At 47.5% G+C, this 21,326-nt stretch overlaps 1 protein-coding gene across 17 annotated transcripts in view; it reads right to left on the bottom strand.

Annotated features, from left to right (window-relative positions):
• The window catches only part of TCF4 (transcription factor 4), a 246,882-nt gene that overhangs the window by 19,184 nt on the left and 206,372 nt on the right, over positions 1 to 21,326 (bottom strand). For 12 of the 17 annotated variants that reach the window (XM_075020177.1, XM_075020178.1, XM_075020179.1 and 9 more), the window contains 5 exons: positions 19,903 to 20,035; positions 10,190 to 10,257; positions 8,828 to 8,906; positions 6,110 to 6,186; positions 3,650 to 3,853 (listed from right to left, as the gene is read on the bottom strand). In XM_075020177.1, the coding sequence (XP_074876278.1) occupies positions 3,650 to 3,853; positions 6,110 to 6,186; positions 8,828 to 8,906; positions 10,190 to 10,257; positions 19,903 to 20,035 (561 nt within the window). The remainder of the gene's footprint in view (positions 1 to 3,649; positions 3,854 to 6,109; positions 6,187 to 8,827; positions 8,907 to 10,189; positions 10,258 to 19,902; positions 20,036 to 21,326) is intronic. The other 5 variants (XM_075020170.1, XM_075020168.1, XM_075020182.1 and 2 more) reach the window with 2 other exon arrangements.

The raw sequence follows: 21,326 nt of genomic DNA, 5'->3' as shown, positions 1-21,326 counted from the left end.
CATGTTGCATCAGTTTAACATATGCAAAGCGAACAAAGCTACAAAAATTAAACTCTTTTCTCTTGATTGAGAGCAGATATGCAGAAACAGTTGTAAGTCACAGATCTGGCTTTTAATAAAGCCAGATTTCTTCATTAAAAGCAGTATTGTTTAAACACTGGAGGAAAAAATAGCTTTGTACAAACTAAAATCTTAGATTATATGTATCCCAAGTGTATTTAACATATTACCTGAGGCCAAGCTAAATTACAATCTAGAATTTCCTTTTGTGAATTCTCAGCAACTGCCACAGAGAGCAAAACAATGTCTGGTTCATGCTAATTTTATTGGGGAAGGGGAGAGGAGATGGATTTAACTGAGCTGCTGAAAAAGCATCTTTTTACCTCCTCTCAGAGCTTTTCACCAGACCATTTTCAGTTAACACTTCACATTTTTTTGAATCTGCAAATGGCGCAGGCTCAGTTGTGGCTTTTAATGATATTTTACCCACGACAGAGTCACTTTTAGTAACGTTTAATTTAACGAGGAGCAGAGCCTGTCACAAAGCTGCCCCAATAAAAAAGCAAACAACGCCCCCCTTATTTTCCTTTCTCAGGTGCTTAATTTCAACAACTGATTTTAATAACCTGAAGCAACAGAAACTATGGGCAAATATTCAGCCCAGGGCATTGTATGTGGACAAGTCTGAAGGGGAGAACTGTTTGGTCAAGGACAGCTGGCTAAGGATACCTGAAAAGCCAACTACTTCTTGCAGGGGGGAAGCAGGAGACAGCTGGGATATTTTCATTTCCCTACGAGATGGCAGACCTCAGTCGTGAAGGCTCTGGATGGCCATTAGCACCCAAGCTTAGCCGTAAAACCTCGCCCTCGGCCAGAGACGGAGCGTGCCAAGGGCTGCGGAGCCGTCCCTGCCGCGGGATGGAGAGCGGCCGAAAGCTCCCCGCTCCGCTCCACTCCGCTCCGCTGGCAGGAGCATCGCCAGCCAGGCTGGACGAGCCGCCTGAGAACTTCCCCCAGCATCGCACGAGGCTCAGGAACGGCCCTGCTGAATAAAGCCGTGCTCTCAATACCGCTGCAAGCTCATTATTTTATAATCACCCCACCGACTATCACGACGGCGCCTAGCGCGGGGGCATCCCCAGCGCGCAGCAGACCCGGGAATGCGGTAATTATCAAATAATTGGCCACCAGAAGAAGCTCCTGCCTTCCCCTAGCAGTTGCCTCACACCCTGGCATCAAAGTTTTTCTTTCTTTCTTTCCTTTTTTTTAATTCCCTTGCGAAAAAAAAGGAGGAATCCTGTCTGAATCCTGTCAAATAAAACTCTAAATGTTTGCATTTTCCATATGATGTCTAATCCTATTTGGAATGCTTCTGAACATTTGGCCTTGATTACATCTTGGAGCAATGAATTTCACAGGTCATTGTGTGTTGAATAAAAAGTATTTCTTTTTGTCAGGTTCACTGAATGTCCCCTTGTTCTTTAATTATAAGGCAAGATGAATAGGAGAGCTAGATTTACCTTCTCTATGCTGTCCATTATTCCATGTACCTCTATTATGTCTCCTCTCATTCATGTCCTTTCTGAACAAAATCGCCACAATCTGTTCAACCTCCCTTCACATGAAAATCCTTCCATGCTTGCAATCATTCCTGCTGTTTGTCCCTGAACTCCTCCTAATTCCAGCTACACTTTTTTGAGATAGGAAAACCAAAACAGAAGGCAGCTCCAGGGAAGGTATACACACATGTATGTATGTGTAAATATACACCCGAGGCATACGCTGCCACTCCATCAGTTCTGGTGTCCTTTCTCGTGTGCCTTTTCAATTCAATGGGGTTTTGGTCTTGTTTTTAGGGCTTCTTGCACACTAAGGAGAAACTTCCATGCGACTCTAGCAGAGGCATACGCTCTCCTCCCTATATGTATATGGTTAATTGAAATTCTTTCTTCTAATCTGCCCTGCCTTGCCCTTAGCATGTGGGATGAGCAGGGGATCAAGCCTAGTCCCCTACAGCGCTGTGCAGCAGCAAACTGGCCGTGGATCTGTCAGGTCCCTTTCTCTTTCCACATATTTTCCCCTAGTCTTAATTAACCTAAATAGCTTGAACCATCTGAAAATACTGCCAGATAACTCCTTGTTCCCTTCCTCCATTCCACGTGTGAGTAAGCAACTCTATTTCTGGAATGAAATTTGGAAGTATAAAACCGAATGCCTTTTAATCCTGTTGAAGATTGCACTGATCTAGCTGAGCTCTGCACGTGCAGAACCTCACCGCTTCCTAATCGAGAATTGCTGCTTCTCAGCTCCTACAGGACAGTTATTTTTGCATTAATTTCTGCTGAGGGATTTTAAGATTTCTGTAGACTCACATGCATTGTGTTAGATGGTTTTCCTTATTATTTTTCTGATACATTAAAAAAGAAAAAGATTGAAGAGACATGCTTTTTCTCTGCAAGAGAGAAAGCAACAGCAAAGTATTTCCTTTGCAGAGTGCAAGACACCTGTCCTGGAGACCCAAGTGGTGCACGTAACGCAAGCTGCAGACCTGATCCCCCAGGCTTTTGTGACACACCACTTACCCAGGCAGCGGTGACAGACCAGGGGCTCAGTAACGCGAGCACGAGCTTGCGAGCCCGAGGAGGGTCTGCAAAGCCAGGCTTCCATGCACCGGCTATTTCACGTTGGAGAAAGGTCGCGTAATCCAGAGTGGAACACAGGCCACAGTGACCATACATGGCTCTAACTCTGAACTACCTTCTCCCCCGAAATTTAAGCACGTGTTTAAGACAAGGACAGGCTTACCTCACATTCCTTAAACCTTCTTCACCTCTGCGTGCCAAAACCGTGCATTACGCTAAAATCTACACCCAGCTTCCCAAGCAAGTGGTGGGTCCTGCGTAAAATGCAACACTACCACAATCTTTTTGAAAGCAAAAAAGGAAAAGCATTTCAGGACCTGGGTAGGGGCAGTGACTTTATGTTCACCTGGCCTGGAAGTCAAAGAATAAGTGAACCCCTGAAGATTTCACACCCCCTCGTGCCCTCTGCCCTGCACGTACACACACGCACGATCTGCACCTCTGTGCCCGTGGCTGCGAGAAGAAAGGTAAACGAGGGCTGCGCAGCTCGCCCCGACGTGCGGCCACGTGAATCGCCGACGGAAAGGCACGGGAGAGCCCGACCTCGCTGCCGCTCTCGCCAGCGTGCTCCTGCCTGCTGCCACGGGACTGCCGTTCCCCGTACGCCCGCCGCGGCGCCTGCCGGCGACTTCTCGGTGCGCCCGTGCCCTCAGCCGACCCGAGCCGCGTCGGTGAGGATGGTTAACGAGGCCGGGCGCGGAGCGGCTCCGTACCGGTGGCAAGAGTCGTGCCAAGCTGGGCTGAGGGCGCGGGCAGGGAAAAACAGAAACGAGCGCACTGGCTGCCACCGGAGCGAAACGGTTTGGAGCTGGGAAATAGCTCCCCTACGCACCGCGGGAAGGAAAGGCGGCATCGCTCCCGCCGCGAACGCACACGCGGGCATTCGCGCGTACCGTCTCCGAGAAGCCGCGAAGCCTTGCGGACCCTTACGCCCGCCCGTCCCTCCCCGAGCCCCGGCGATCGGTTAGTTTTCCACCCCAGCGCCGCCGGCGAGCCCCACGGCTTACCATGAGCGAGTGCCGGTTGGCGGAGAGCAGGCCGGTGCCGTAGCCGGAGCCCAGACCGGCCATGGCTCCGTTGTGCGACGGCCCTATCAAGCCGTGCATGTCGGCGTGGCCCCCCGGCATGGCGGTGGCGGGCCCCACCGCGTGGTTGCGCAGGACGTGGATGGCGTCGTCCAGTCTCTCCAGGCGGTCCTCGATCCGGCTTTGCTGTTGGTGTGCGAGAAACAAAGCGGGAAGAGCGTCAGCAGGCGCGCAGGGATGCCCAGCGCCGGGCACGAGGCGCTGCCGCCGGTGTGCGTGGGGCGCGCGGGGGCACGGTCACTGACAGCCAGTCCTTCCTTCTCAACCCCTTGGTGTTTTTGTTTTTTTTTTGTTGGTTTTGGCTTTTTTTTTTTTTTTTTTTTTTTTTTTTGAGAGGAGTGGTTTTGTTTCCCTAGGGCAATATTTAGAGTAGCGTTTCGGGGAAGGAGAGAGCATGGTTAACACGAGTACAGCTTTGATTTTCATGGGCAAAACAGGTTCAATGATTCCTCATGAACATAATCATTACAGTACATATGTTGCCCTCTATGTCTTTGAAAAGTTTTAGTGATACTTAAAAAAAAAATAAATAAAAAAAAATAAAAAAGAAGTAGAAGTAAAGAAACAAATATACCTCTAATTGTAATCAATCTCTGACTGGGATTTTCCTCCCCCATCTAATCCCACGATCACACACAAAGAGAAAAAGAGAAACTACCAGGTCCTACAGTCCCTTGCTGCTAGTCAGATTTTTTCCCTGCAGGTATGCATCCTGAAATCACTTTTTATCACTGGTAAAAGCAGCAATAAAAACCCTTCCCTAACTGAGCAGCTTACGGCCGGTGAGCGATGTGGTTAACAACTAGCAGCCGGGGCAGTCCCGGGGGGCGAGGGGTACAGGGCTGCTCCCAACACCCCCCCCCCCCCGGCTACAATGCCATTGGGGTCCCTACAACCCTGCGCCCGGGAAGGAGGGGTCCTCACCTCCCGCTTCTCCGACCATCCTAAAAACTCTGGGCCCTGGGGAGGGTCTTCGAGATCCCGGACCGCTGCTTCGCCGCGTTACTGCCTCCCAACACCGTGCTCCCGCTAAGCCAAAAACCAGCCCCGGAGGCGTGCTGCCGGCGGGCCGAGGACCAGGAGAAGCAACGGGCTGCAGGGAATAACGACCTCGAGGCTTCAGCCTGCCCGTCGCAGGGGCTGCTCCCCAAAAGGAGGGATGCGCGTGTGCGTGGGATGCTCTGGGAACAACCGGCTGCCCACAGAGACCCCCCTGCACCCCCTGCTCTGCTTCCCCCAAGCCCCACCGCTGTCCTCAGCCATCCCCAGCGCAAGCCACGCGCGGACCCGGGCACCTGAAGTCTTTGCTCTTTAATAAAATAGGAAAAGGGGAAGCTCGACAGGACAGTCCCCAAGCACTGGGGAACCTGAGCTGCAAAAATAATCAGGCATAGCTTATGGGTCTCTTCAGCAAATCTCTTAACCAAGCCATTGCTCTCCAAAAACCAAAATGACTAAAAAATCTCCAGAAGACAGTCAGCCTAGAAAATACCGCGGTCAATCGCGAGAAGGATTTCTGTATCGGGGCAGTAAAAATAGTCCGTACCAATTCCTGACTCTGGCAAACTTCTAACGAAGCCAACAGGACTGCTGCATCACCCCGTACTAGGGGGTCAGACACTGTGCTCTCGGGAATTACCCAACTGCTTTTTTTTAAAGGAAACTTTTAAGCTCTAGCGCTATTTATTTTACACCCAACAACATGTCAGGCATTTCACACTGATCAGCGAAACCCCCTAGACTTCCAACCGAGACCAACAACCGACCGAGAAGAGTGAGACAGAGGACGTGGGGCTCTCTACAGTTCTGCTCTGTCCTACCGTGCTTCTGGCCAGCTCCAACTCTTACTTCATCTTTCCATTAGGAAAGGTAACAAATCTTACTGACGTCCCTTTAACCCTCTCTGCCACACGAGCGTTTAGGACCAGCTCGGCCTGGCAAACTCAGCCTGCCAGCTTTTCCCGGGGAGAGGACTCCTGACCATCACTGCCGCGCCAGCCGCGCTCCCTCCCTCCCTCCGTGGGACTGACGGACGCTCCGTCCTGTCTGACAGCCACCACGGTTTTCTACTCCCGTTTTCTCTTCCATCTATTCCATCTGCCTGCTCATCCTCCCCTCTTTTTGTGGTCCTCGTTCCCCTTTTCGGTAGATTCCAGCACTGCATCCCCTGTCAGACAGGAGACGCTGGCCAGCAGCATCTGAAACCGCACCACGTATCTAGAGCACGGGGCACCCATGATACGAATTTAGAGGTGGTAAAATCAAGTCCGAGGGCATAGCGGTCACTAACGAAATGAAAACCTGTGTGAGAAGAATGGATGAGAAATGGAAAGAACAGCAAGTAAAATACTGAGGCAGAGGAGGTCACTAATCAAAACATACCAAAGAGTGTAAGGGACCTTCATAATTGGGAGATGATGACGCTTGACCTCCATTTCTAGACCAAACAGCTGTGCCTGCTAATAGTAAAATTGGAATTACCATTAGAACTATGCAAACAAAAATGTCTTTCAAACTTTTTGGACAGTTTTGTAGACATGTAAATGCCGTATTCCAGATAGACTATAGAGCAGACATATGGAGAACTTCCAAAATACACACGGATGAAAAAAAAAGGTATTTTGTAGCAAAGCACGTAGATGCAGGCCACAAAGTTCCCCCAGGCTGCTCCTCCACATAGAGGGCTGCATTCATTCGGCAGCTGGAGCTGCGAGAGGCTCCGGGAGAAGGAAACGTCTCGGTGGTGGAAGGAGAAGCAGCGCGGCCGCAGGGTGCTGCAGGGCGGCTGGACCCCTATGCGAGCCCAGCACAGACTAGCCCATTCTCCTAGCCTTGCTTCCAGACACGCTCAGTGCCACCGGTTACGTCATCCCATCATCAAATTTACAAAATCTTAAAAAAAAGAAGTCAGTAAAAGCACTGCACACAACATTCACGTAGACGCTGATAAGGTTTGCGCTCTCTTTGGGCAGATTATTTGGTTTGGCCCGGTGAGACCGCCAAGGGTCTGACCGAAAACCTTCTGGTTTTTATCCGCTGCTCTAAATCTGTTCCTGCTGCTGCGGGAAGAAAAGGGCTCCTGGTCTCCAGCAGCATTTTCTAAGGAAAAATTTGCCCTCGTGAAAGAGGCAAAGCAAACATGGGGAAAAGAAGTGTTTTCGAGTAGTTTCCCAACAGCTTTTATACATACAGCACAACGCTTAGACAATTTGGAATGCCCTTTTGAACGAGTGATCTTCTGAATGATCTCATAAAACGGGGTTAAGAATTTGAGATGGAAATATTAGGGATTTAATCTTACTGTCTACATTGAGTGGCATTTGCTTGGACTGAGATAGGCCAGGGTGGAACTCATGGCAATTTTTTTAGGCTCTCACAGTTAAGATTTTTCTTCTCATAAAAGTCAAAATTATGTCAGTTTTAATTAAAACTTAAATCTTCCCTTTCTGGTCCCCATGGAGCTTTTAGTTGAGGTTTTGCTACAGCACTGTATGGAGCAATGAACGGCAATCTTTACTTTTGAAATCATTTTTAACTAGCCCTTGATATCCTTGAGGGAAAGCGTTTTGCATGCTAAACACTTTCAGCTCTTATTTAAATGCACTTATACTCCTTATTTTTATTTATTTTGACACCCGGTTCTCCCTATTTACCCAGTAGAGCCTGCAGAGAGCAACGCAGCCCAAATTAGCACAGGATTTTTCTCTTTGGCTCGGCCCCTTCTGTCGGGAAGGAGGGCAGCACCTCGCTAGGAGACACGCAGCCCCGGTGCTGGCGGTCCTACACCTCGGGGGTGGTTCTAGGCAAAATAAGGGCAGAAAGTCCTTTTCTGAGACGGGCCGGGTGGTCCCTCTTGTCCCCCAGCCCCTGCTAGGGGTGGCTCTGTGGGGACTGGATGTCACCCTGACCTTACGTGCTCCTTCCCAAGGGGCGAGCGCGATGGAGGGGGACGCGGTGTCCTCCCAGCCCTCCTCCGGGACCTCCTCCTGCAGAGGCTGCCGGCTGGCACAAGCTTCTCTCCATCCCTCCTTCCAAAAGGGTCTCGGCACTGCAGAGCCCCTACTAGGTGTAGGTCCCTGAGGCTGGGGCACCACGTGAAAGCATGAGGAGCCCAGGAGCTCCCTCCGCCTCCATCCTGCTACTCACGCCCCATGGGGAGCAAGGGATGGATCGCACCTCTCGCCAGCGCTGCCCTACGGAAACACGGCCGCCTCGGCTGCTTTTTGGGATTCCCGGTGAGGTTAACGGGATCCAGGGCTCATGCACAACGAAGAGGAGACCGGGGTCTTTGGTTACTCGTGATTAGAGACCTCGTCTCAAGGAGGGGATGGAAAGCCAAGGGGCCTTCTCCGAGGCGTTAGCGTGTGCTGCGTGGGAGGAGAAGCCTAATGCTCCAGCTGAAAAGTCTCACCGTTTAAGGAATCTGAATTGTATTCGGGTAAACATTTAAAACACCTGATGCTCATGAGAACTACCCTGGGCCTCCGGACCTTTTCAGTTTAGGCTTTTATTAGTAAAGTGGGTTTAGTTAAAATATGCAATTATTGTAAAAAAAGCATGAAACGAATCGACTGGGTTCACAGGGGCTCAGTTTGTCCAGAGACACGTTTTATGGATCAAGCAAGCGTTTGCTTCGGCCCCAGGAGGGGACGGTGGGGGGGGAACGTCCGAGGAGACGTACCTGGCACGGCCACCCCGGAGCGAGGCTGCCACGAGGGCTTGGGTGCCTCCGCGCGGGGGCACGGCCACGGGACGGGGACGCGCTCTGCACGGGGCAGAAATCATCTGCCGCGAGACCCCGAGGGCGCTGCAGAAAGCCGCAATGAGGGCGCGTGAAACCACTGCTTTTCTGGAAAGGCATTCCGCCCGAGAGCTGCAACCACCTTCTCTCTGCGCGGGGAAATACAGCGCGTAGGACACCTCTCTGCTCGGCTCTGAGGGACCGGCGGCCGCCTGCGCGCGCCGCACGGCAATTCGGGAACCGCCTGGTGCTGCCGGCTGGATGCGCGTCTCACACCCAGTACCGTAGGAGCTCATTTAGGCACCTCCTACCAAAAATACGTTGAAACGTTCAGTAAAATAGAATTGTAACAACAATACCTGAGAGAGAAGGGGGAGAACCAACAGGAGTTGAAGGATTTGATGAAAAGCTGTTGTTGGTGTGATCTGGAGAATAGATCTTTAAAAGATGATACAGAATTAATCTAAAGCCATCACAAACTGATGCAGAAAGAAATATGGAGTTCTTATGCATTCAGTTCATTTAAATGAAAGCAGGACAGGTTAAAAAGCCTCTTATTCAAATATTAATATTTTTATAAAGACAAAACTGTATTAGATGCAGGAAGCCAGACAACAGACCCCTTTTGATGGGAACAGACACTAGCCAATTAAGCGATGGTTTCTGATTGTCACACGGATCTGCTACGGTACATATACACATTTTCATTGCATAGACTACTTTACGAACGAGTGTCATTGAACAAGGCCTTAAAGCACGCCTGAAAATTGCTTTTTCGTTATGCTGAAATCCCTTAACGGCCAAAATAAAGCAAAGGGAGTGGAGCACGTCAAACCCTGGCACGGCGGGTAATCCGCAGCAGCAAACTCCAACTACTCGTCCGCTGCTGCGGCGAGAAAGCCCCCGCGTGCCCCGTGCCCGGGCGAGGGTGCCACCGCCCCGCGGCATCCCCGCTCACCACCCGTGCCATTTGTCAGGGCACCACTTCAAAGTGGATTCTGTACTGTATCAGTTATTTCAGGCAAACTAGAGCGTGACTTTTCGTCTTTTTCAATGAAGCATCGAAGAATGTGCAAAAAAAATTAACTCTCATGAGAACTCAATGGAACCCACTCTGCCCAGAAAATAACTATAGTGGTCCTTATTAAAAGTCAGCCCGTGCCAACTGGTACCGCAGCAATAGCTGGGGCACGGCAGGGTTTCCCCCCGCTCTGAGCTGGAAAACTGCCGTACCCCAGCTACCCAGGTAAGAGGTGGTAACTGCTGACTTTAACAGCAACCACAGTAACTGAATAGGTGGAAACTGCCATGAAAAATAGAAAATCTAAAGGCAAATTCAAAAGGAATCCTGTTTGCGGATGGCTCGGTAGTGCAGAAGTCATCCTGCCGCTGGGTTCTGTTCAGACCTCCCTCGCCCTAGGAAATGCGGTGTGCGATAGACTAACAGACACAGCTCCTTGGCACCCGGTCAACGGGACCAGGTCAAGGCTTCCCCTCTTTCCCTTTCTATTCTACCATAAAATTAAGTCTAAAACTTTTTAAACACCATTTTGCACTGATTGTTCAGTATTTCGGTTGGCAGTAACTCCACGCGGGTGACCTCTGAGACCAGATCTCTCCCGTTTGCTGTTCGTCTTCGTAAACTCCAGGCGTCCAAATTCTGATTAAAGTTCACACTTTCAAAACGGTAAACGTGTATTCCAAAGTAAATATTTCCTTACAGAGGCAAGTGCTTTCCCCAGCGCATCACCAGTCTGCGAGCTGCCTGCTGCCCCACTTCCTCTGTTTGCTGAAAAACAAAAGACTCGATGTAAAAACAGACAGTAAGACATCATAGACTTCTATTCCTGGTCCACTTACTCATAGTTTAATTGCATTTTAATGCTAATTACATAAAATTAATCTTTAATTACCATTAATTTGTTTGCTAAGGTAGATATCAAACACATTCATGCTCCATTTTTGCAGAGAAAATATGAACTTGACGTGCTTTTTTTTAAAAAATACATTGCGTATTTGATAGTACTTGGCCACGTGGCTTTTTCTGAAGAAAGGCTTCTAATAGAAGATGCTCAAAGGTATGGAAAATATGCAAGCACGCAAAATATGCAAGCGAGCCGGAGCCCAGGGTTGGGGAAGGGCTCCTGCCTGCCCTGCCTGCGCTCAGAGCCGGTGCTCGTCCCAGGGCGCTGAGTTTGTGCTAATCCACTCTAACGAGGGTGTTCTTCTTCAAAAACTCTAAGGCACTTGTGTATAAGGGCAATATTTCACACACAAAACTACCACCGAGGACCACTATAAAGGCAGCAAAGACAAAGTCCCCGGAGCTGGGAATGCTCGAGCTCAGCCTGCCTGCGCAGCCCAGGTCCCCTCTCCGCGCCCGCACTGGGACCAGTCATGAATTCCAGGCTCTTGCCGCGCTCCCAGGCAGCCCTAGCCTCCCTCGCTGCGAGGGAAGGACAAAGTGCCGACAATAGGCAGCTACCCAGTATTTTGTTGTCTCCTTGTTCACTCTGTGACCCTGGTGCTTTGCATACTTTTGAATGCATGTTTTAAAGACATTATTAAATTCCATATGGACTTTTCCAAAGCGTTCCTTCTGACTTCACTTGAACATTTAATGAGCATTTAATGAAATGATTTTTCACCATCTTTCAGGTGATGGGATTGTACCTTTTACGTAAGAAATTTAGGGCAAGAAAAATCATGGTGTAGCAGGCCACCAGTTTCTCACGCTCAGGTGGCAGGATTGAAACTTCTCCGTTACAGGAGAAACTGAAGGAAAGAAAAATCAGGGTGAAACATCCCACCAGTTTCAGCATCTCTATGTTCATTTATAAACTAAAAGCGCAGCTTTGCCTGACTGCTGCCTGTGATCGATACTTCTGCTTTCATCTCTGAGGACCCTAAGCCAGGCAGCCAGAAAATGAGAAACAAGCAGTCGGTAACCACCCCTGAAAGTCTGGATTAATGTCTGGAACACAAGGGCTGAGGCAGGACAGGATCCCATACACAGTGGGGTTTGAAGGGCTTCAGCCCCTCTCCTTCCCTTCAGCAGGCTCCGTACCCCGAGGCCATGGGATCCCACACCCAGGGGACTTCAGGAGCAAACCCAGCCCTTGCTCTTAGCCAGGGGTGTCCCGTGGGAAAAGGACTTGGGGACCAAATTGCCCACATTCGTACCACAAAGTGCAAGCATGGGCACTTTTTTGGTCATTAAAAAGTGATATTAAAAAGCCTCCTCCAAGTTTCACCCCAGCATTACTCAGCTAAATATTCAGGGCATGGCAAAGAGCAAGGTTGGGTCCATTTTACAGCTCTTTGATTTTGGCCATGGGTGTAACTACTCATAACTGAATGTATAGGGACCAGCGCTCAAAACAGATGAGCTGATCTGCCGGTGGACGTTGCAGCTCCACAGCAGCAGCAGGGAAATCTGTGGTCCAGGGGATGTCCTGCCATGCCCCTTCAGAACAACCTTTTGCTCCACCTCCTCCAGTCTTCCCACCCGGTAAGCATTTATCTCATCCACTGTCTCCAGTTAGCTTTTCCTAGTCTCCAGCCCTTGCCCCTTTCATCCCAGCCTTCCTTGCTTAGCAGTTACCTTACCTCTGCTGTCAGAGGGATCAGTTACTGATCACCCGTCCTGCCTAAGCCCAAAATTTCTAGTAGCAGCTTCAGCAGGTTCTAGTTAGGAAAACTTAAGGAATAGCACAGAACAGCATTTTCCTTCTATTTCTCACGTACAACATGCACGTTAACAAATTTAAGAAATGCAGCATCTTTGCATTTAACCTGACTGCATGACTCTGATGGTTCAGCATTTCTCCTACAGCAGACTCCTTTAGAAAGGCCTCAAGGTCTACGTGTGTCCCAGATGCTGTTAGACAAATGTGTACAGTGCGGTTTGCAAGGATGTCTTTGCTGACTCCTTTTTTTCCCCTTTTCTTAGTTAAAACTTTTATTTTTATTATTGTATACTTGAAAATGTGCTCATCTGCCAATGACAGCTTATTTGTGATCTCAGCTCAGTTTGAAATTAGGCATTGAGATGTATAAAGAAAGATATATAAAGAAACGCGAAGACAGATAGAACAGGCGGTGTCAGCTAGAGATACAACTTATCAGGGTAATTTAATGTTGTAAATCACAACCTAAAGGTTTGCGACTCAAATAACACCAGGCAGATGTCCAGAAATTCAGTTACTTCGCTCTAAAGTGAGCTGTGAATCTAAATGTAAATCATGCATTGTTTTTTCCTTTTTCTAAGTGACTCTAACTGCATTATCCTAAAATTAAGTCCCACATTTGTCTGTCTGAAGGCTGGTTTCTCCTAATGAGATGAGCTACACTGGTCCTGTGGGAGAAGCGAACATAGGGACCACAGTCTTGCTCCACGTGCTCTTAGAAACATGACAGCGCTGAGCTGGGCCACGTCTTATATTAGTTATCGCTAAGAACAAAGGAATTCTTCAGATATACTGAATATTAAACTTTTCCTGAAAGACTTTGAAGACAAATTACTGCGGTAGGCCTGGAAAACATATAGGGAGAGCCTCAGAGATAGGCAGCAGTGTGCAAAGTTCCCTTTCGCAGAGACGAGGGAGCTTCACTGGGAAAGGGATGCTTGAAAAGCAATACAGGAGAGGTTTACAACAAGGGGAAGGCAAGCTCTGCATCATCATTCATTGCTATCCCCATACAAAAACTGAAAGCCACGCATTAAAACAAAAAAAAGCAGGGACTGTGTGTGTGTTCACCAGCGTCCAGTCAGATGGGGAAACTTGTTGCTTTAAGGTATGCAAAGACCAAACATATAAATAGATTTAAAAATACCAATTCACGGAGACGAACATCCATCGGTGGCTACTGAACACCAGCCCCAGACGCGACCCCAGCTCGGGATGGCTCTGGGCTGCAGGCTGCACAACCCCGAGGAAAGGCCAGAGGAGGGAGGAGGGCGCGCATGGGCGCTTTGGGCTGAGGCTCCTTCCCTGCTGCAAAGCCAGTGCTCTTGGGTTTGGGTGCTCAGGGACAGTGGAGAAAACGGGCAAAGGAAGGTAACTGCGGCACCTTCTGCTTGGAAGACCAAGATAAATGTAAATAGACAGAGATCTTTGAGTGTTCATGTCACAAAAACACTGGGATTACTTAAATACAGCTAACTATTTTAATGTATGTTTTTCTTTCTTACATCACCAAGCATTTTACACTGTGAACTATTATTTGCTTTAGCTGTCATTTTGGTAATGTAAGGGACATGACTGAAATCTGTAGGTGATTAAGAAAACCTTGCATTTGAAGGAAGAACAGAAAAATAGAGTCTTAAGAAACACAGCAAGGAGCATCTGCTGCAAGAGCCCAAAGATTTCAGGAGCAATGGGACAAAACTAACATCGTCCCAGGATTGGGCACTACAGAAATAAGAACCAGACCTCAAACGCAGGAAAAGACAACCCAGGGTATCGCTACAGAGAAAGGTAATGTACAGCGCTGCTTTACATAGGGAACAGTTATGGAGTATAATCAACTGTTTCTATTAATATCGTACAGCTGTTGGTCCATCCCTTTACCATCAGCTTCACTGAAACACTATTTAAATACAGCTGCTGGCACTCCAAAGGCTGAGCAGGGACAGGCTTAGCTGGCAGCTTTGGTGTGCACTACAACTGTCAGGTTTAAACCATCGGGATATTTACCCAAGCTCTGAAAAGCATCGCTGATGTCCAGAACAGCACCCAGAATGGAAGAAAATGTATGTGAAAAGCAAGAAAGTGTATTGGGACTAGGCTGGGATTGCATCTGTCTTGACAATGCACGATACCCAGAGCACGTCCGTGCAGACCCCGCTCCTCGTGCGCGAGCAGCCGGCAGGGAAGAGTCGTGGGGAAGAAGGATTGCAGCCCAGCCCAGCTGGCACCAGATTTGTCACCCTGCACCAAAGAGTAATCTGATGAAATCCACGCACGGTGCTCCCACAGCAGCCCTATAAATCTTCTTGGCAGGGGCATTCGCGAGATAACCTGCGGAGAGTGTGCCAAACTCCGGCTGAACGAACTCTGAAATAACTTGAGGATCACCACGGCAGGGGCTGAGACAGTCTAAAGCCTCACTCTGTCACCTCTGGGTAAAACCAATCCTCAGGTGGTTTTCCAAAAAAATTTGTAGAATGCAGAACAGATATCGATCCTATCTAAATAAAAGGCTGCTTTCATCACAAGTGCTCCTCCACTTCCCTTCAGCTTTCGGAAGAAAACCATAAGATGTAAGGGTTGAGCAAGATGGAGTATCTTAGGCAAATATTTAATGCAAGTTACATGTAAGACAAAAAAATACTTTGAAAAAGTGATTTTTAATGGCTTAAAAGTTAGTACTAAAAGCTTTTTCAAGCCCATCAGAAACAAAGACAATGATGGAGAGTTGGTAGGACCTGCAAACAACCAAGATACAACAGAAGAATTCAAGGATAAAAAGTGTAATAGAAGAAATGCTAAACAGATTATTTTCATCTGCCTTGCCACGGGACAGATGATATTTTACAAGAGATTAGTCAGAAAAATTGGCTCCAACTGAAGTGTCAATGTAAAGGCTTTAAAATAAGTCAACAAAAAGAAAACTAAAGAAGAGCCAAATGACATTTCTAAGAGCTCTCAATAAACTCAAACTCAAAAATGTCTAACTTCTAACCACAGCGTAAAATCGACTGCTTAGACCAACCTAGTGCTGAAGTAAAGAAGGTAGAAAATATTAAAAACCAATACTGAAAACAAAGTTATGTGAATTCAAAGAGCCACCACATTTTAAATCTGACTTCTGTACGAGGAAAGATAACAGAGTGCAATATACATATGGGTAAATACACCATATTGCACAACCAACACCGCTTCTGTGGAGCAAAACATGTCTTGAAAATCTAAATTCTTTCAAAAACACAACGAGTACATCGATGCAGGAGATCCAGTAAATATAACGGATCTGTACTCTCATCTTTCAACAAAGCCACCTCGCAAAGGCTCTTAAAGAAACTAAACTGTCTTCAGATAACAGGGAAGTGAAGATGTTCTTGCAGATTAAAAAATGATTAAGAGAGAGACTACAAGAGAAGGAATTAATAGTTAGCTTTATAAGGGAGGAGTATTACCAGCAAATTCCCAGTTGTGCAGATCTGTACCGTTCAACATACTCATACATGGCCTGGAAAAAGACATGGCATACGCCGAGGTTGTAACGTTTGGCAAGATCCTGATTCAGGATAATAAAATATATTATGTGCAAAGAGCAGCTCTTGTAACACTAACTTGCTAGGCAATAAATGCCATACATACATAGAAAACACCAGGCAACAAACATGGGGGGAAAAAAGCCTTATGCCATAAATACACACAAGCAGGCTCTCGGTTACCTAATCAGGAGGAAGAGAAAACCTAGAGCTGCAGCAAGTAATTAGCTGATGACCTGAGCTGACGGTTAAGCAGCAGCACCAGCCCCTCGCTGCCCCTGAGAAGACCCCAACGAGCAACGACTGTGTCACGAGCAGAGACAACCCAGAAGCCCGTTACGTCCCTCGATGAATTCACGACACACCTCTATTTTGGATAGGGAGCAAAGACCTGGTAAGTCCATCATGAAAGCATCAAGGTCTACTGAACAGAAGAAGTGGAGAGAAGTCAGAAAAAGCAGAGGATGGTTCCTTTAGAGGATGAGCTCAGTAAACGTGGATCCTCTGGCTTGGAAAAGGGACCACTACAGTGGGGTATGGCACAGGCTACCTAAACCCAAACAACAGGGTAGAAAGGCTCTCATCCGTTGTTTATAGCAACACGAGAAGGAGGGAGGACCACATCGGGTCTTGAGGGAGCAGAGTCAAAATGAAAGAGGAGGAACACCATCTCACAAGTGTTTAATGTCACTGTGCCAGGCCAAGCCTCCAGGAAAGGCTGGGAGAAGAAGGAACTCAAGCTTCCTAAATACTGAGCGCTGCACCCAGTGCTGGAACAACTGGGAAAACATCATATAGGCTTGCTTTGTTTTTATACTCCTCCCAAGGAAATCCTTAGAGTCTTTGCTGGAGACGGGACTGTTGCATAGATGAGCTTTTGGTCTGAACAAGGACAGATGTTTCCAAGTTCTTATGCAAAACACGGAACAACTTAGCGCAAGGAATGCTAGGGAACTCCCCCCAAACTGGAAGGGCACAGTTTATCCAAGACATTTCTGCACTGGGCTTTAATTGAATGAAGTAGCTGAATCCAGACTTCAAGAAAGATTTCAATTAATTAATTGATGATGGACAAAGCTTTGAGGTACGAGCAAGGGAACACTTGATGAACCTTCCCAGAAAAGAAATTAAAACAGCTAAGCAAAGTCCATCTCCACAGAGCAGGTAGCGAGCGTGCAGCCAGGGGAAGCCGTGCAAGCAGACAGCTTCAGCAGGTTCAGAGGGGATTAGATGACTGCGTGGACAACAGGTCCATAAATAGGTGCCTGAAGAACCAGGCAGGGATGTCCCCTTCAACCTCACTAACACGACAGCCCTGGCTGCTGGGGCAGCATGAAGGGCAGGAGCTGCAGAAATGGCCAGGATCACATGTTGCCACTGAATGCTAAGCTAGACGGACCAACCGTCTGAAGCAGCAAGGCACTTCTTAGCTACTTATGCTAGTCTTTATTTCATCAAACTGGTCTAAATGTACTTATTATTAGGGAATACAACGAGGCACACATGAGCCTGAACGCTGACTTCCCCGCTTGAGAAGGCAGGTCTCCACCGACACGAAACATCAGCAAATTCTGGCAAGATGCAGAAGAAGAGGTAACTTGGGAACAGGATTGTAAAAGAGGACTTGAAAATGCACTGCCAAAGCTGTCGCTTTTCCTTGTGAGCTATCCCCCCACTCACAAGACTATTAATGTACTGAAGACACTGTGAAAGACTGCAACCTTTTGATGGATTGATTCTAACTCTGTTGAAGAGCGTGTTTATTGTTATAGTTAATCTCCTAAAACTTTCTCAGCATGTTTCTGCGCAGAACAATTCTGCGCTGGAAGGCAAAGGGACAGAATGATGAAGTACAGCCTTTTCACATCCTTCTGGTGGGATTCTGAGTGTAAATCTTAGATTATTGAATAAACTTCCAGGAATCGGTATCTCAGCGAGTATAATTGTATCTAGCAAAGCATCTAGTGTAACCGATAGGCTGCAGCCTTCTATTAGAGAATTCCAGCCAGACTTTTTATAGTTTAAATTCTAGTACAAACTCACGCTGTTCTGATGGAATAGTGCTTTCTGAAACAGCAGACTGGAAATTATGTTTCTATGTTAAGAAGAGTGGAAAAACTTGCACCATCTCAGTATTCACAGCTGATGATGTTCCCAACTTATGAGGAAGTGACATTGCTGGATAAAAGTCATATTCTTCTTATACTGCGCGACAGTTCACCACCCTCCTGTAACTGGAAGCTTAACATTCTTGTAAAATATACAGTGCAGTATTATGTGACTGCTCTGGTAATAAAATTACTGTGAAACCAGTGCCTCAAGGGGAAATGCACATAATGTTTCTCCTGGAAAAGCTGCATGTCACAGTGCATAATGTCATACAAACAACATGTCATTAGAAGTGAAAGCAGCAAGTGGGATTAATACATGCATCAGATGGATACGATAGACTCATACAGCGTATGCTAAAGGCACTCTATCTCAATAACTGGTTGCTTAAACATAGCACCGCTTCAGACCTCTGAAAATAAAAGGCCAACGCTTAGCATAAAATTAACCACTGCCGATGCCGTCCTATAGTCCCTTGAAAGGATTTTCTCCTTGCTGCCTTTCAGAGCTGCACGACCGTCGGGGAAGGCAGCTCACCTGCCCCAGCCCTGCTCACTGTGGTCTCTGTCCCCACGTGGGGACGGCACGGTGGGGCTCCGCCAACGCACCCCCCGGTCATCTTCCCCGGGACCGGAATGGAGGCACATCGGCTCCCGGCAGGGCCAGCTCAAACTGCTTCCTCGGGAAAATCAGGGAAAAGACAGCGTGTGCCCAGGCTTCAGGGGAGGTTCACGGGTTTAGGAGGAGAACAGGGCTTGCCTCGAGACCCAGGAAATACTTTTGCAGCCCTCAGTTCAGACATAGCCCGACAGTACTAGCTGTTGAATATTTACAGCTGCTGAAAAAAATCTGCATGTTTGTGTTGTTGCTCTTCTGATTCACACACTCGGTTTTTCAGGAGATGAATCCAGATGAAAATGCGGATGCATTTTTTACATGGGAAACTGAGGTACTTCTCTGGGTGGCTCCCAGAGGCAGAGGAGGCTGCATTCGTACTCCTACCTGTTTATGTCCCTCTGCAAGATTTTGCATCCCTAAACGTTACCTGTAAGGCTGCTGCATAACTGGTGCAAAGACGGCTGAATTAAACTGGACTCTATTAGACTTCTTTTGAGGGAGAAAGAGAGAGTGATTTTCCTATGTCACACGCACAGAAGCAGCAATATATTGTAAAGGAAGAACTCTCAATGGAATGGCAAGATTGAGCACAGAAATGCTATCCTGAAATGAGATACGTTTTTCTCAGACAGTGACAAATTAAGAAGAGACTGTATTTAGTTTCTTCTTTGTTCAGAGACCTTGAAAAATATGATGCCCATGTGTTAATGTTTGAACCCACCCTCCATTCTTACTGCATTAGTCCTGCTCACAGTCATTCAATACAGAATCATGTGTGTAATCTGAAACATGTGTCCAGCGATGTGTTCCCTATTTACCAATTATTTAATTAGCTTTATTTGCTCTTTGAGATACAGGCAAAGCAATATTTTTTTATTTTCTGTATTTAAGTATGAACCGGTATTTGCCAAATATTTAAGTATGCAGAGGTATGCTCTTAATTTACAGCGTCACTCTCGGCAACGTCAGAGGCGGTTCTCTCCCCTACAGGGACACGCCGCCATCGCCGCTTCCCCCACACCATGTGGAAACCCAGCAAAGAACTGAAGGGGATGAATGTCGTGACACAGAAGTATCACCTCGCACAGCACTGCAGGCGAATAAATCTCTAAAGACAATAAAATCAGACTTCAAAACTAGCGGGATCGGGCACTTAGCTGGTGCAATGTCTTCCATACAAACTTTGAAGCAAAGCCCTTTGCTGTAATTACATTTACTTCACAAAAAGAAGTAGTAGTAGTAGTAAAACGCATAAGCAAAGGAGGCAAAGGTCAGCTACGATGTACTTCCATGAAATTCTTGCTACCTCTCTGCACCTACTGAACTAAGCAGCTAGTCCTTCCGCACCCTGGGATACACCATCGAATAACCCTCCACCTTGGTTTCACCTCTGTGGCTCTAGCACAGTGCGCTGAAGCAGATGTGAGGGGAGACAGGAGGGAAAGAGAGAGCCTCGGGCGGCAGCCGCAGCACCCGACCTCAACTCACCCATGATACTGTCCGTCCCGTTGGCAGGGGGTGTGCAAGAAGATGCGCTGTAATGATTTGTGCCACTGCGGTGGAAGGTGGACATCGGAGGAAGACTGGAATTGATGTCTGCTGAGGAGTGTGATGGGTAGCTCTGTGGCAAAAAGGATAAAAAAAGGAAATATTTTCACTATTGAGAACATGGAAAGCAGCAGGCTGCTCATATTGCCCCAGTCCCAAGTGCTGTTGTACTTCACCCGACCGCCAACAGCAGAACGCTGCCCTGAGACTAAGCAGGGAGCGTATATTTCTACCCTAATTTGGCATGTTCTGGAGGAGACACAGCATCCACCTATCTGATATGGATAAATATCCACAGTGGACAGTTCGTAACTGATGATAGTACCATAGAGATGTAATGAGAAGGAATTAGAAAAGTTAGGTGATGTATCGAGCAAACCTTTTTGACAGGGGCAGCTATTGGCTGGAGGAGAAGCCTTCCGAGGGAAGTGGTGGAAACCCCGTACTGCTTTTGACATTAAAAACAAGATCTGACTGCAAGACGTGCACGGCTGGTATTACAAAACATGCCATAAGGAAACACACTGGCACCCCAGGTGATCAACTGGATCAATTTTCCTTCCCACTGCAGCGCCTCTGTGCAACAGACGATCAAAAATGCGATGACCGAGTTCTCCAAACAAGCGTGGGCCAAGCGTCTGGGCAGCACACAGAAGACTTGATTCTACAATTCTGTGACTCGATTCTATGATTCTGTGACTTTGGCAGCTATATGGCTGGATCAACACAAACCTTCATTACTGTGACGCAACACTGCTGCGGTCAAATGTTTTGCTGAATTTGCATTCCTATCAACCTGGCTTACATTAGTGCCATTTGTCACTGTTGAATAGTCTTTTCTTGGTTGATGTAAGACTGTGTGCAGACAGGTCCTAGAACATGCCCAGCTTTTATCTCTATCACAGCATTGCCCCCAGCAGAGAAGAGGTCCTGCAGAAGACCTCTAGGTTTTGGAGACTCTGATACAAAGCCTCCTTAGAAACACGGGCAGCTGGAGACACATGGCAGTACTTGGCCCAGGATCAAGGCACTGAAGTGCTAGAGCAAGATCATCTCTGTGCCCTCTGCTTCCCTAGGTGGTTCAGAGTAAGCTGGCTGAAAACATCTTCCCTTCATTTGTACTATTTAATTACTTTTACAGGATTTCTTGTAATTAAGTGCCAAGTATCCGAATACCGTGAAGTTATCTCAAAGAATGTAAACAACATAGCCCAAACCTATTTTTCTTATCCATGGAAAAACGACCATCAACTCTGACGGAGGTCTGAATAATGTTTTCAGGCATTGACTCATTATAAACCATTCCAGGACTTCAGCCCCAAACCCAACTGGCTGAAATGGCACAGCTGAACAGAATTTCTCAT

This window comes from Buteo buteo, chromosome Z, assembly GCF_964188355.1.
Source record: "Buteo buteo chromosome Z, bButBut1.hap1.1, whole genome shotgun sequence".
Taxonomy (NCBI): Eukaryota; Metazoa; Chordata; class Aves; order Accipitriformes; family Accipitridae; genus Buteo; species Buteo buteo.
Note: the sequence above shows the minus strand (reverse complement) of the source record. Positions and strands in the feature narration are given on the sequence as shown.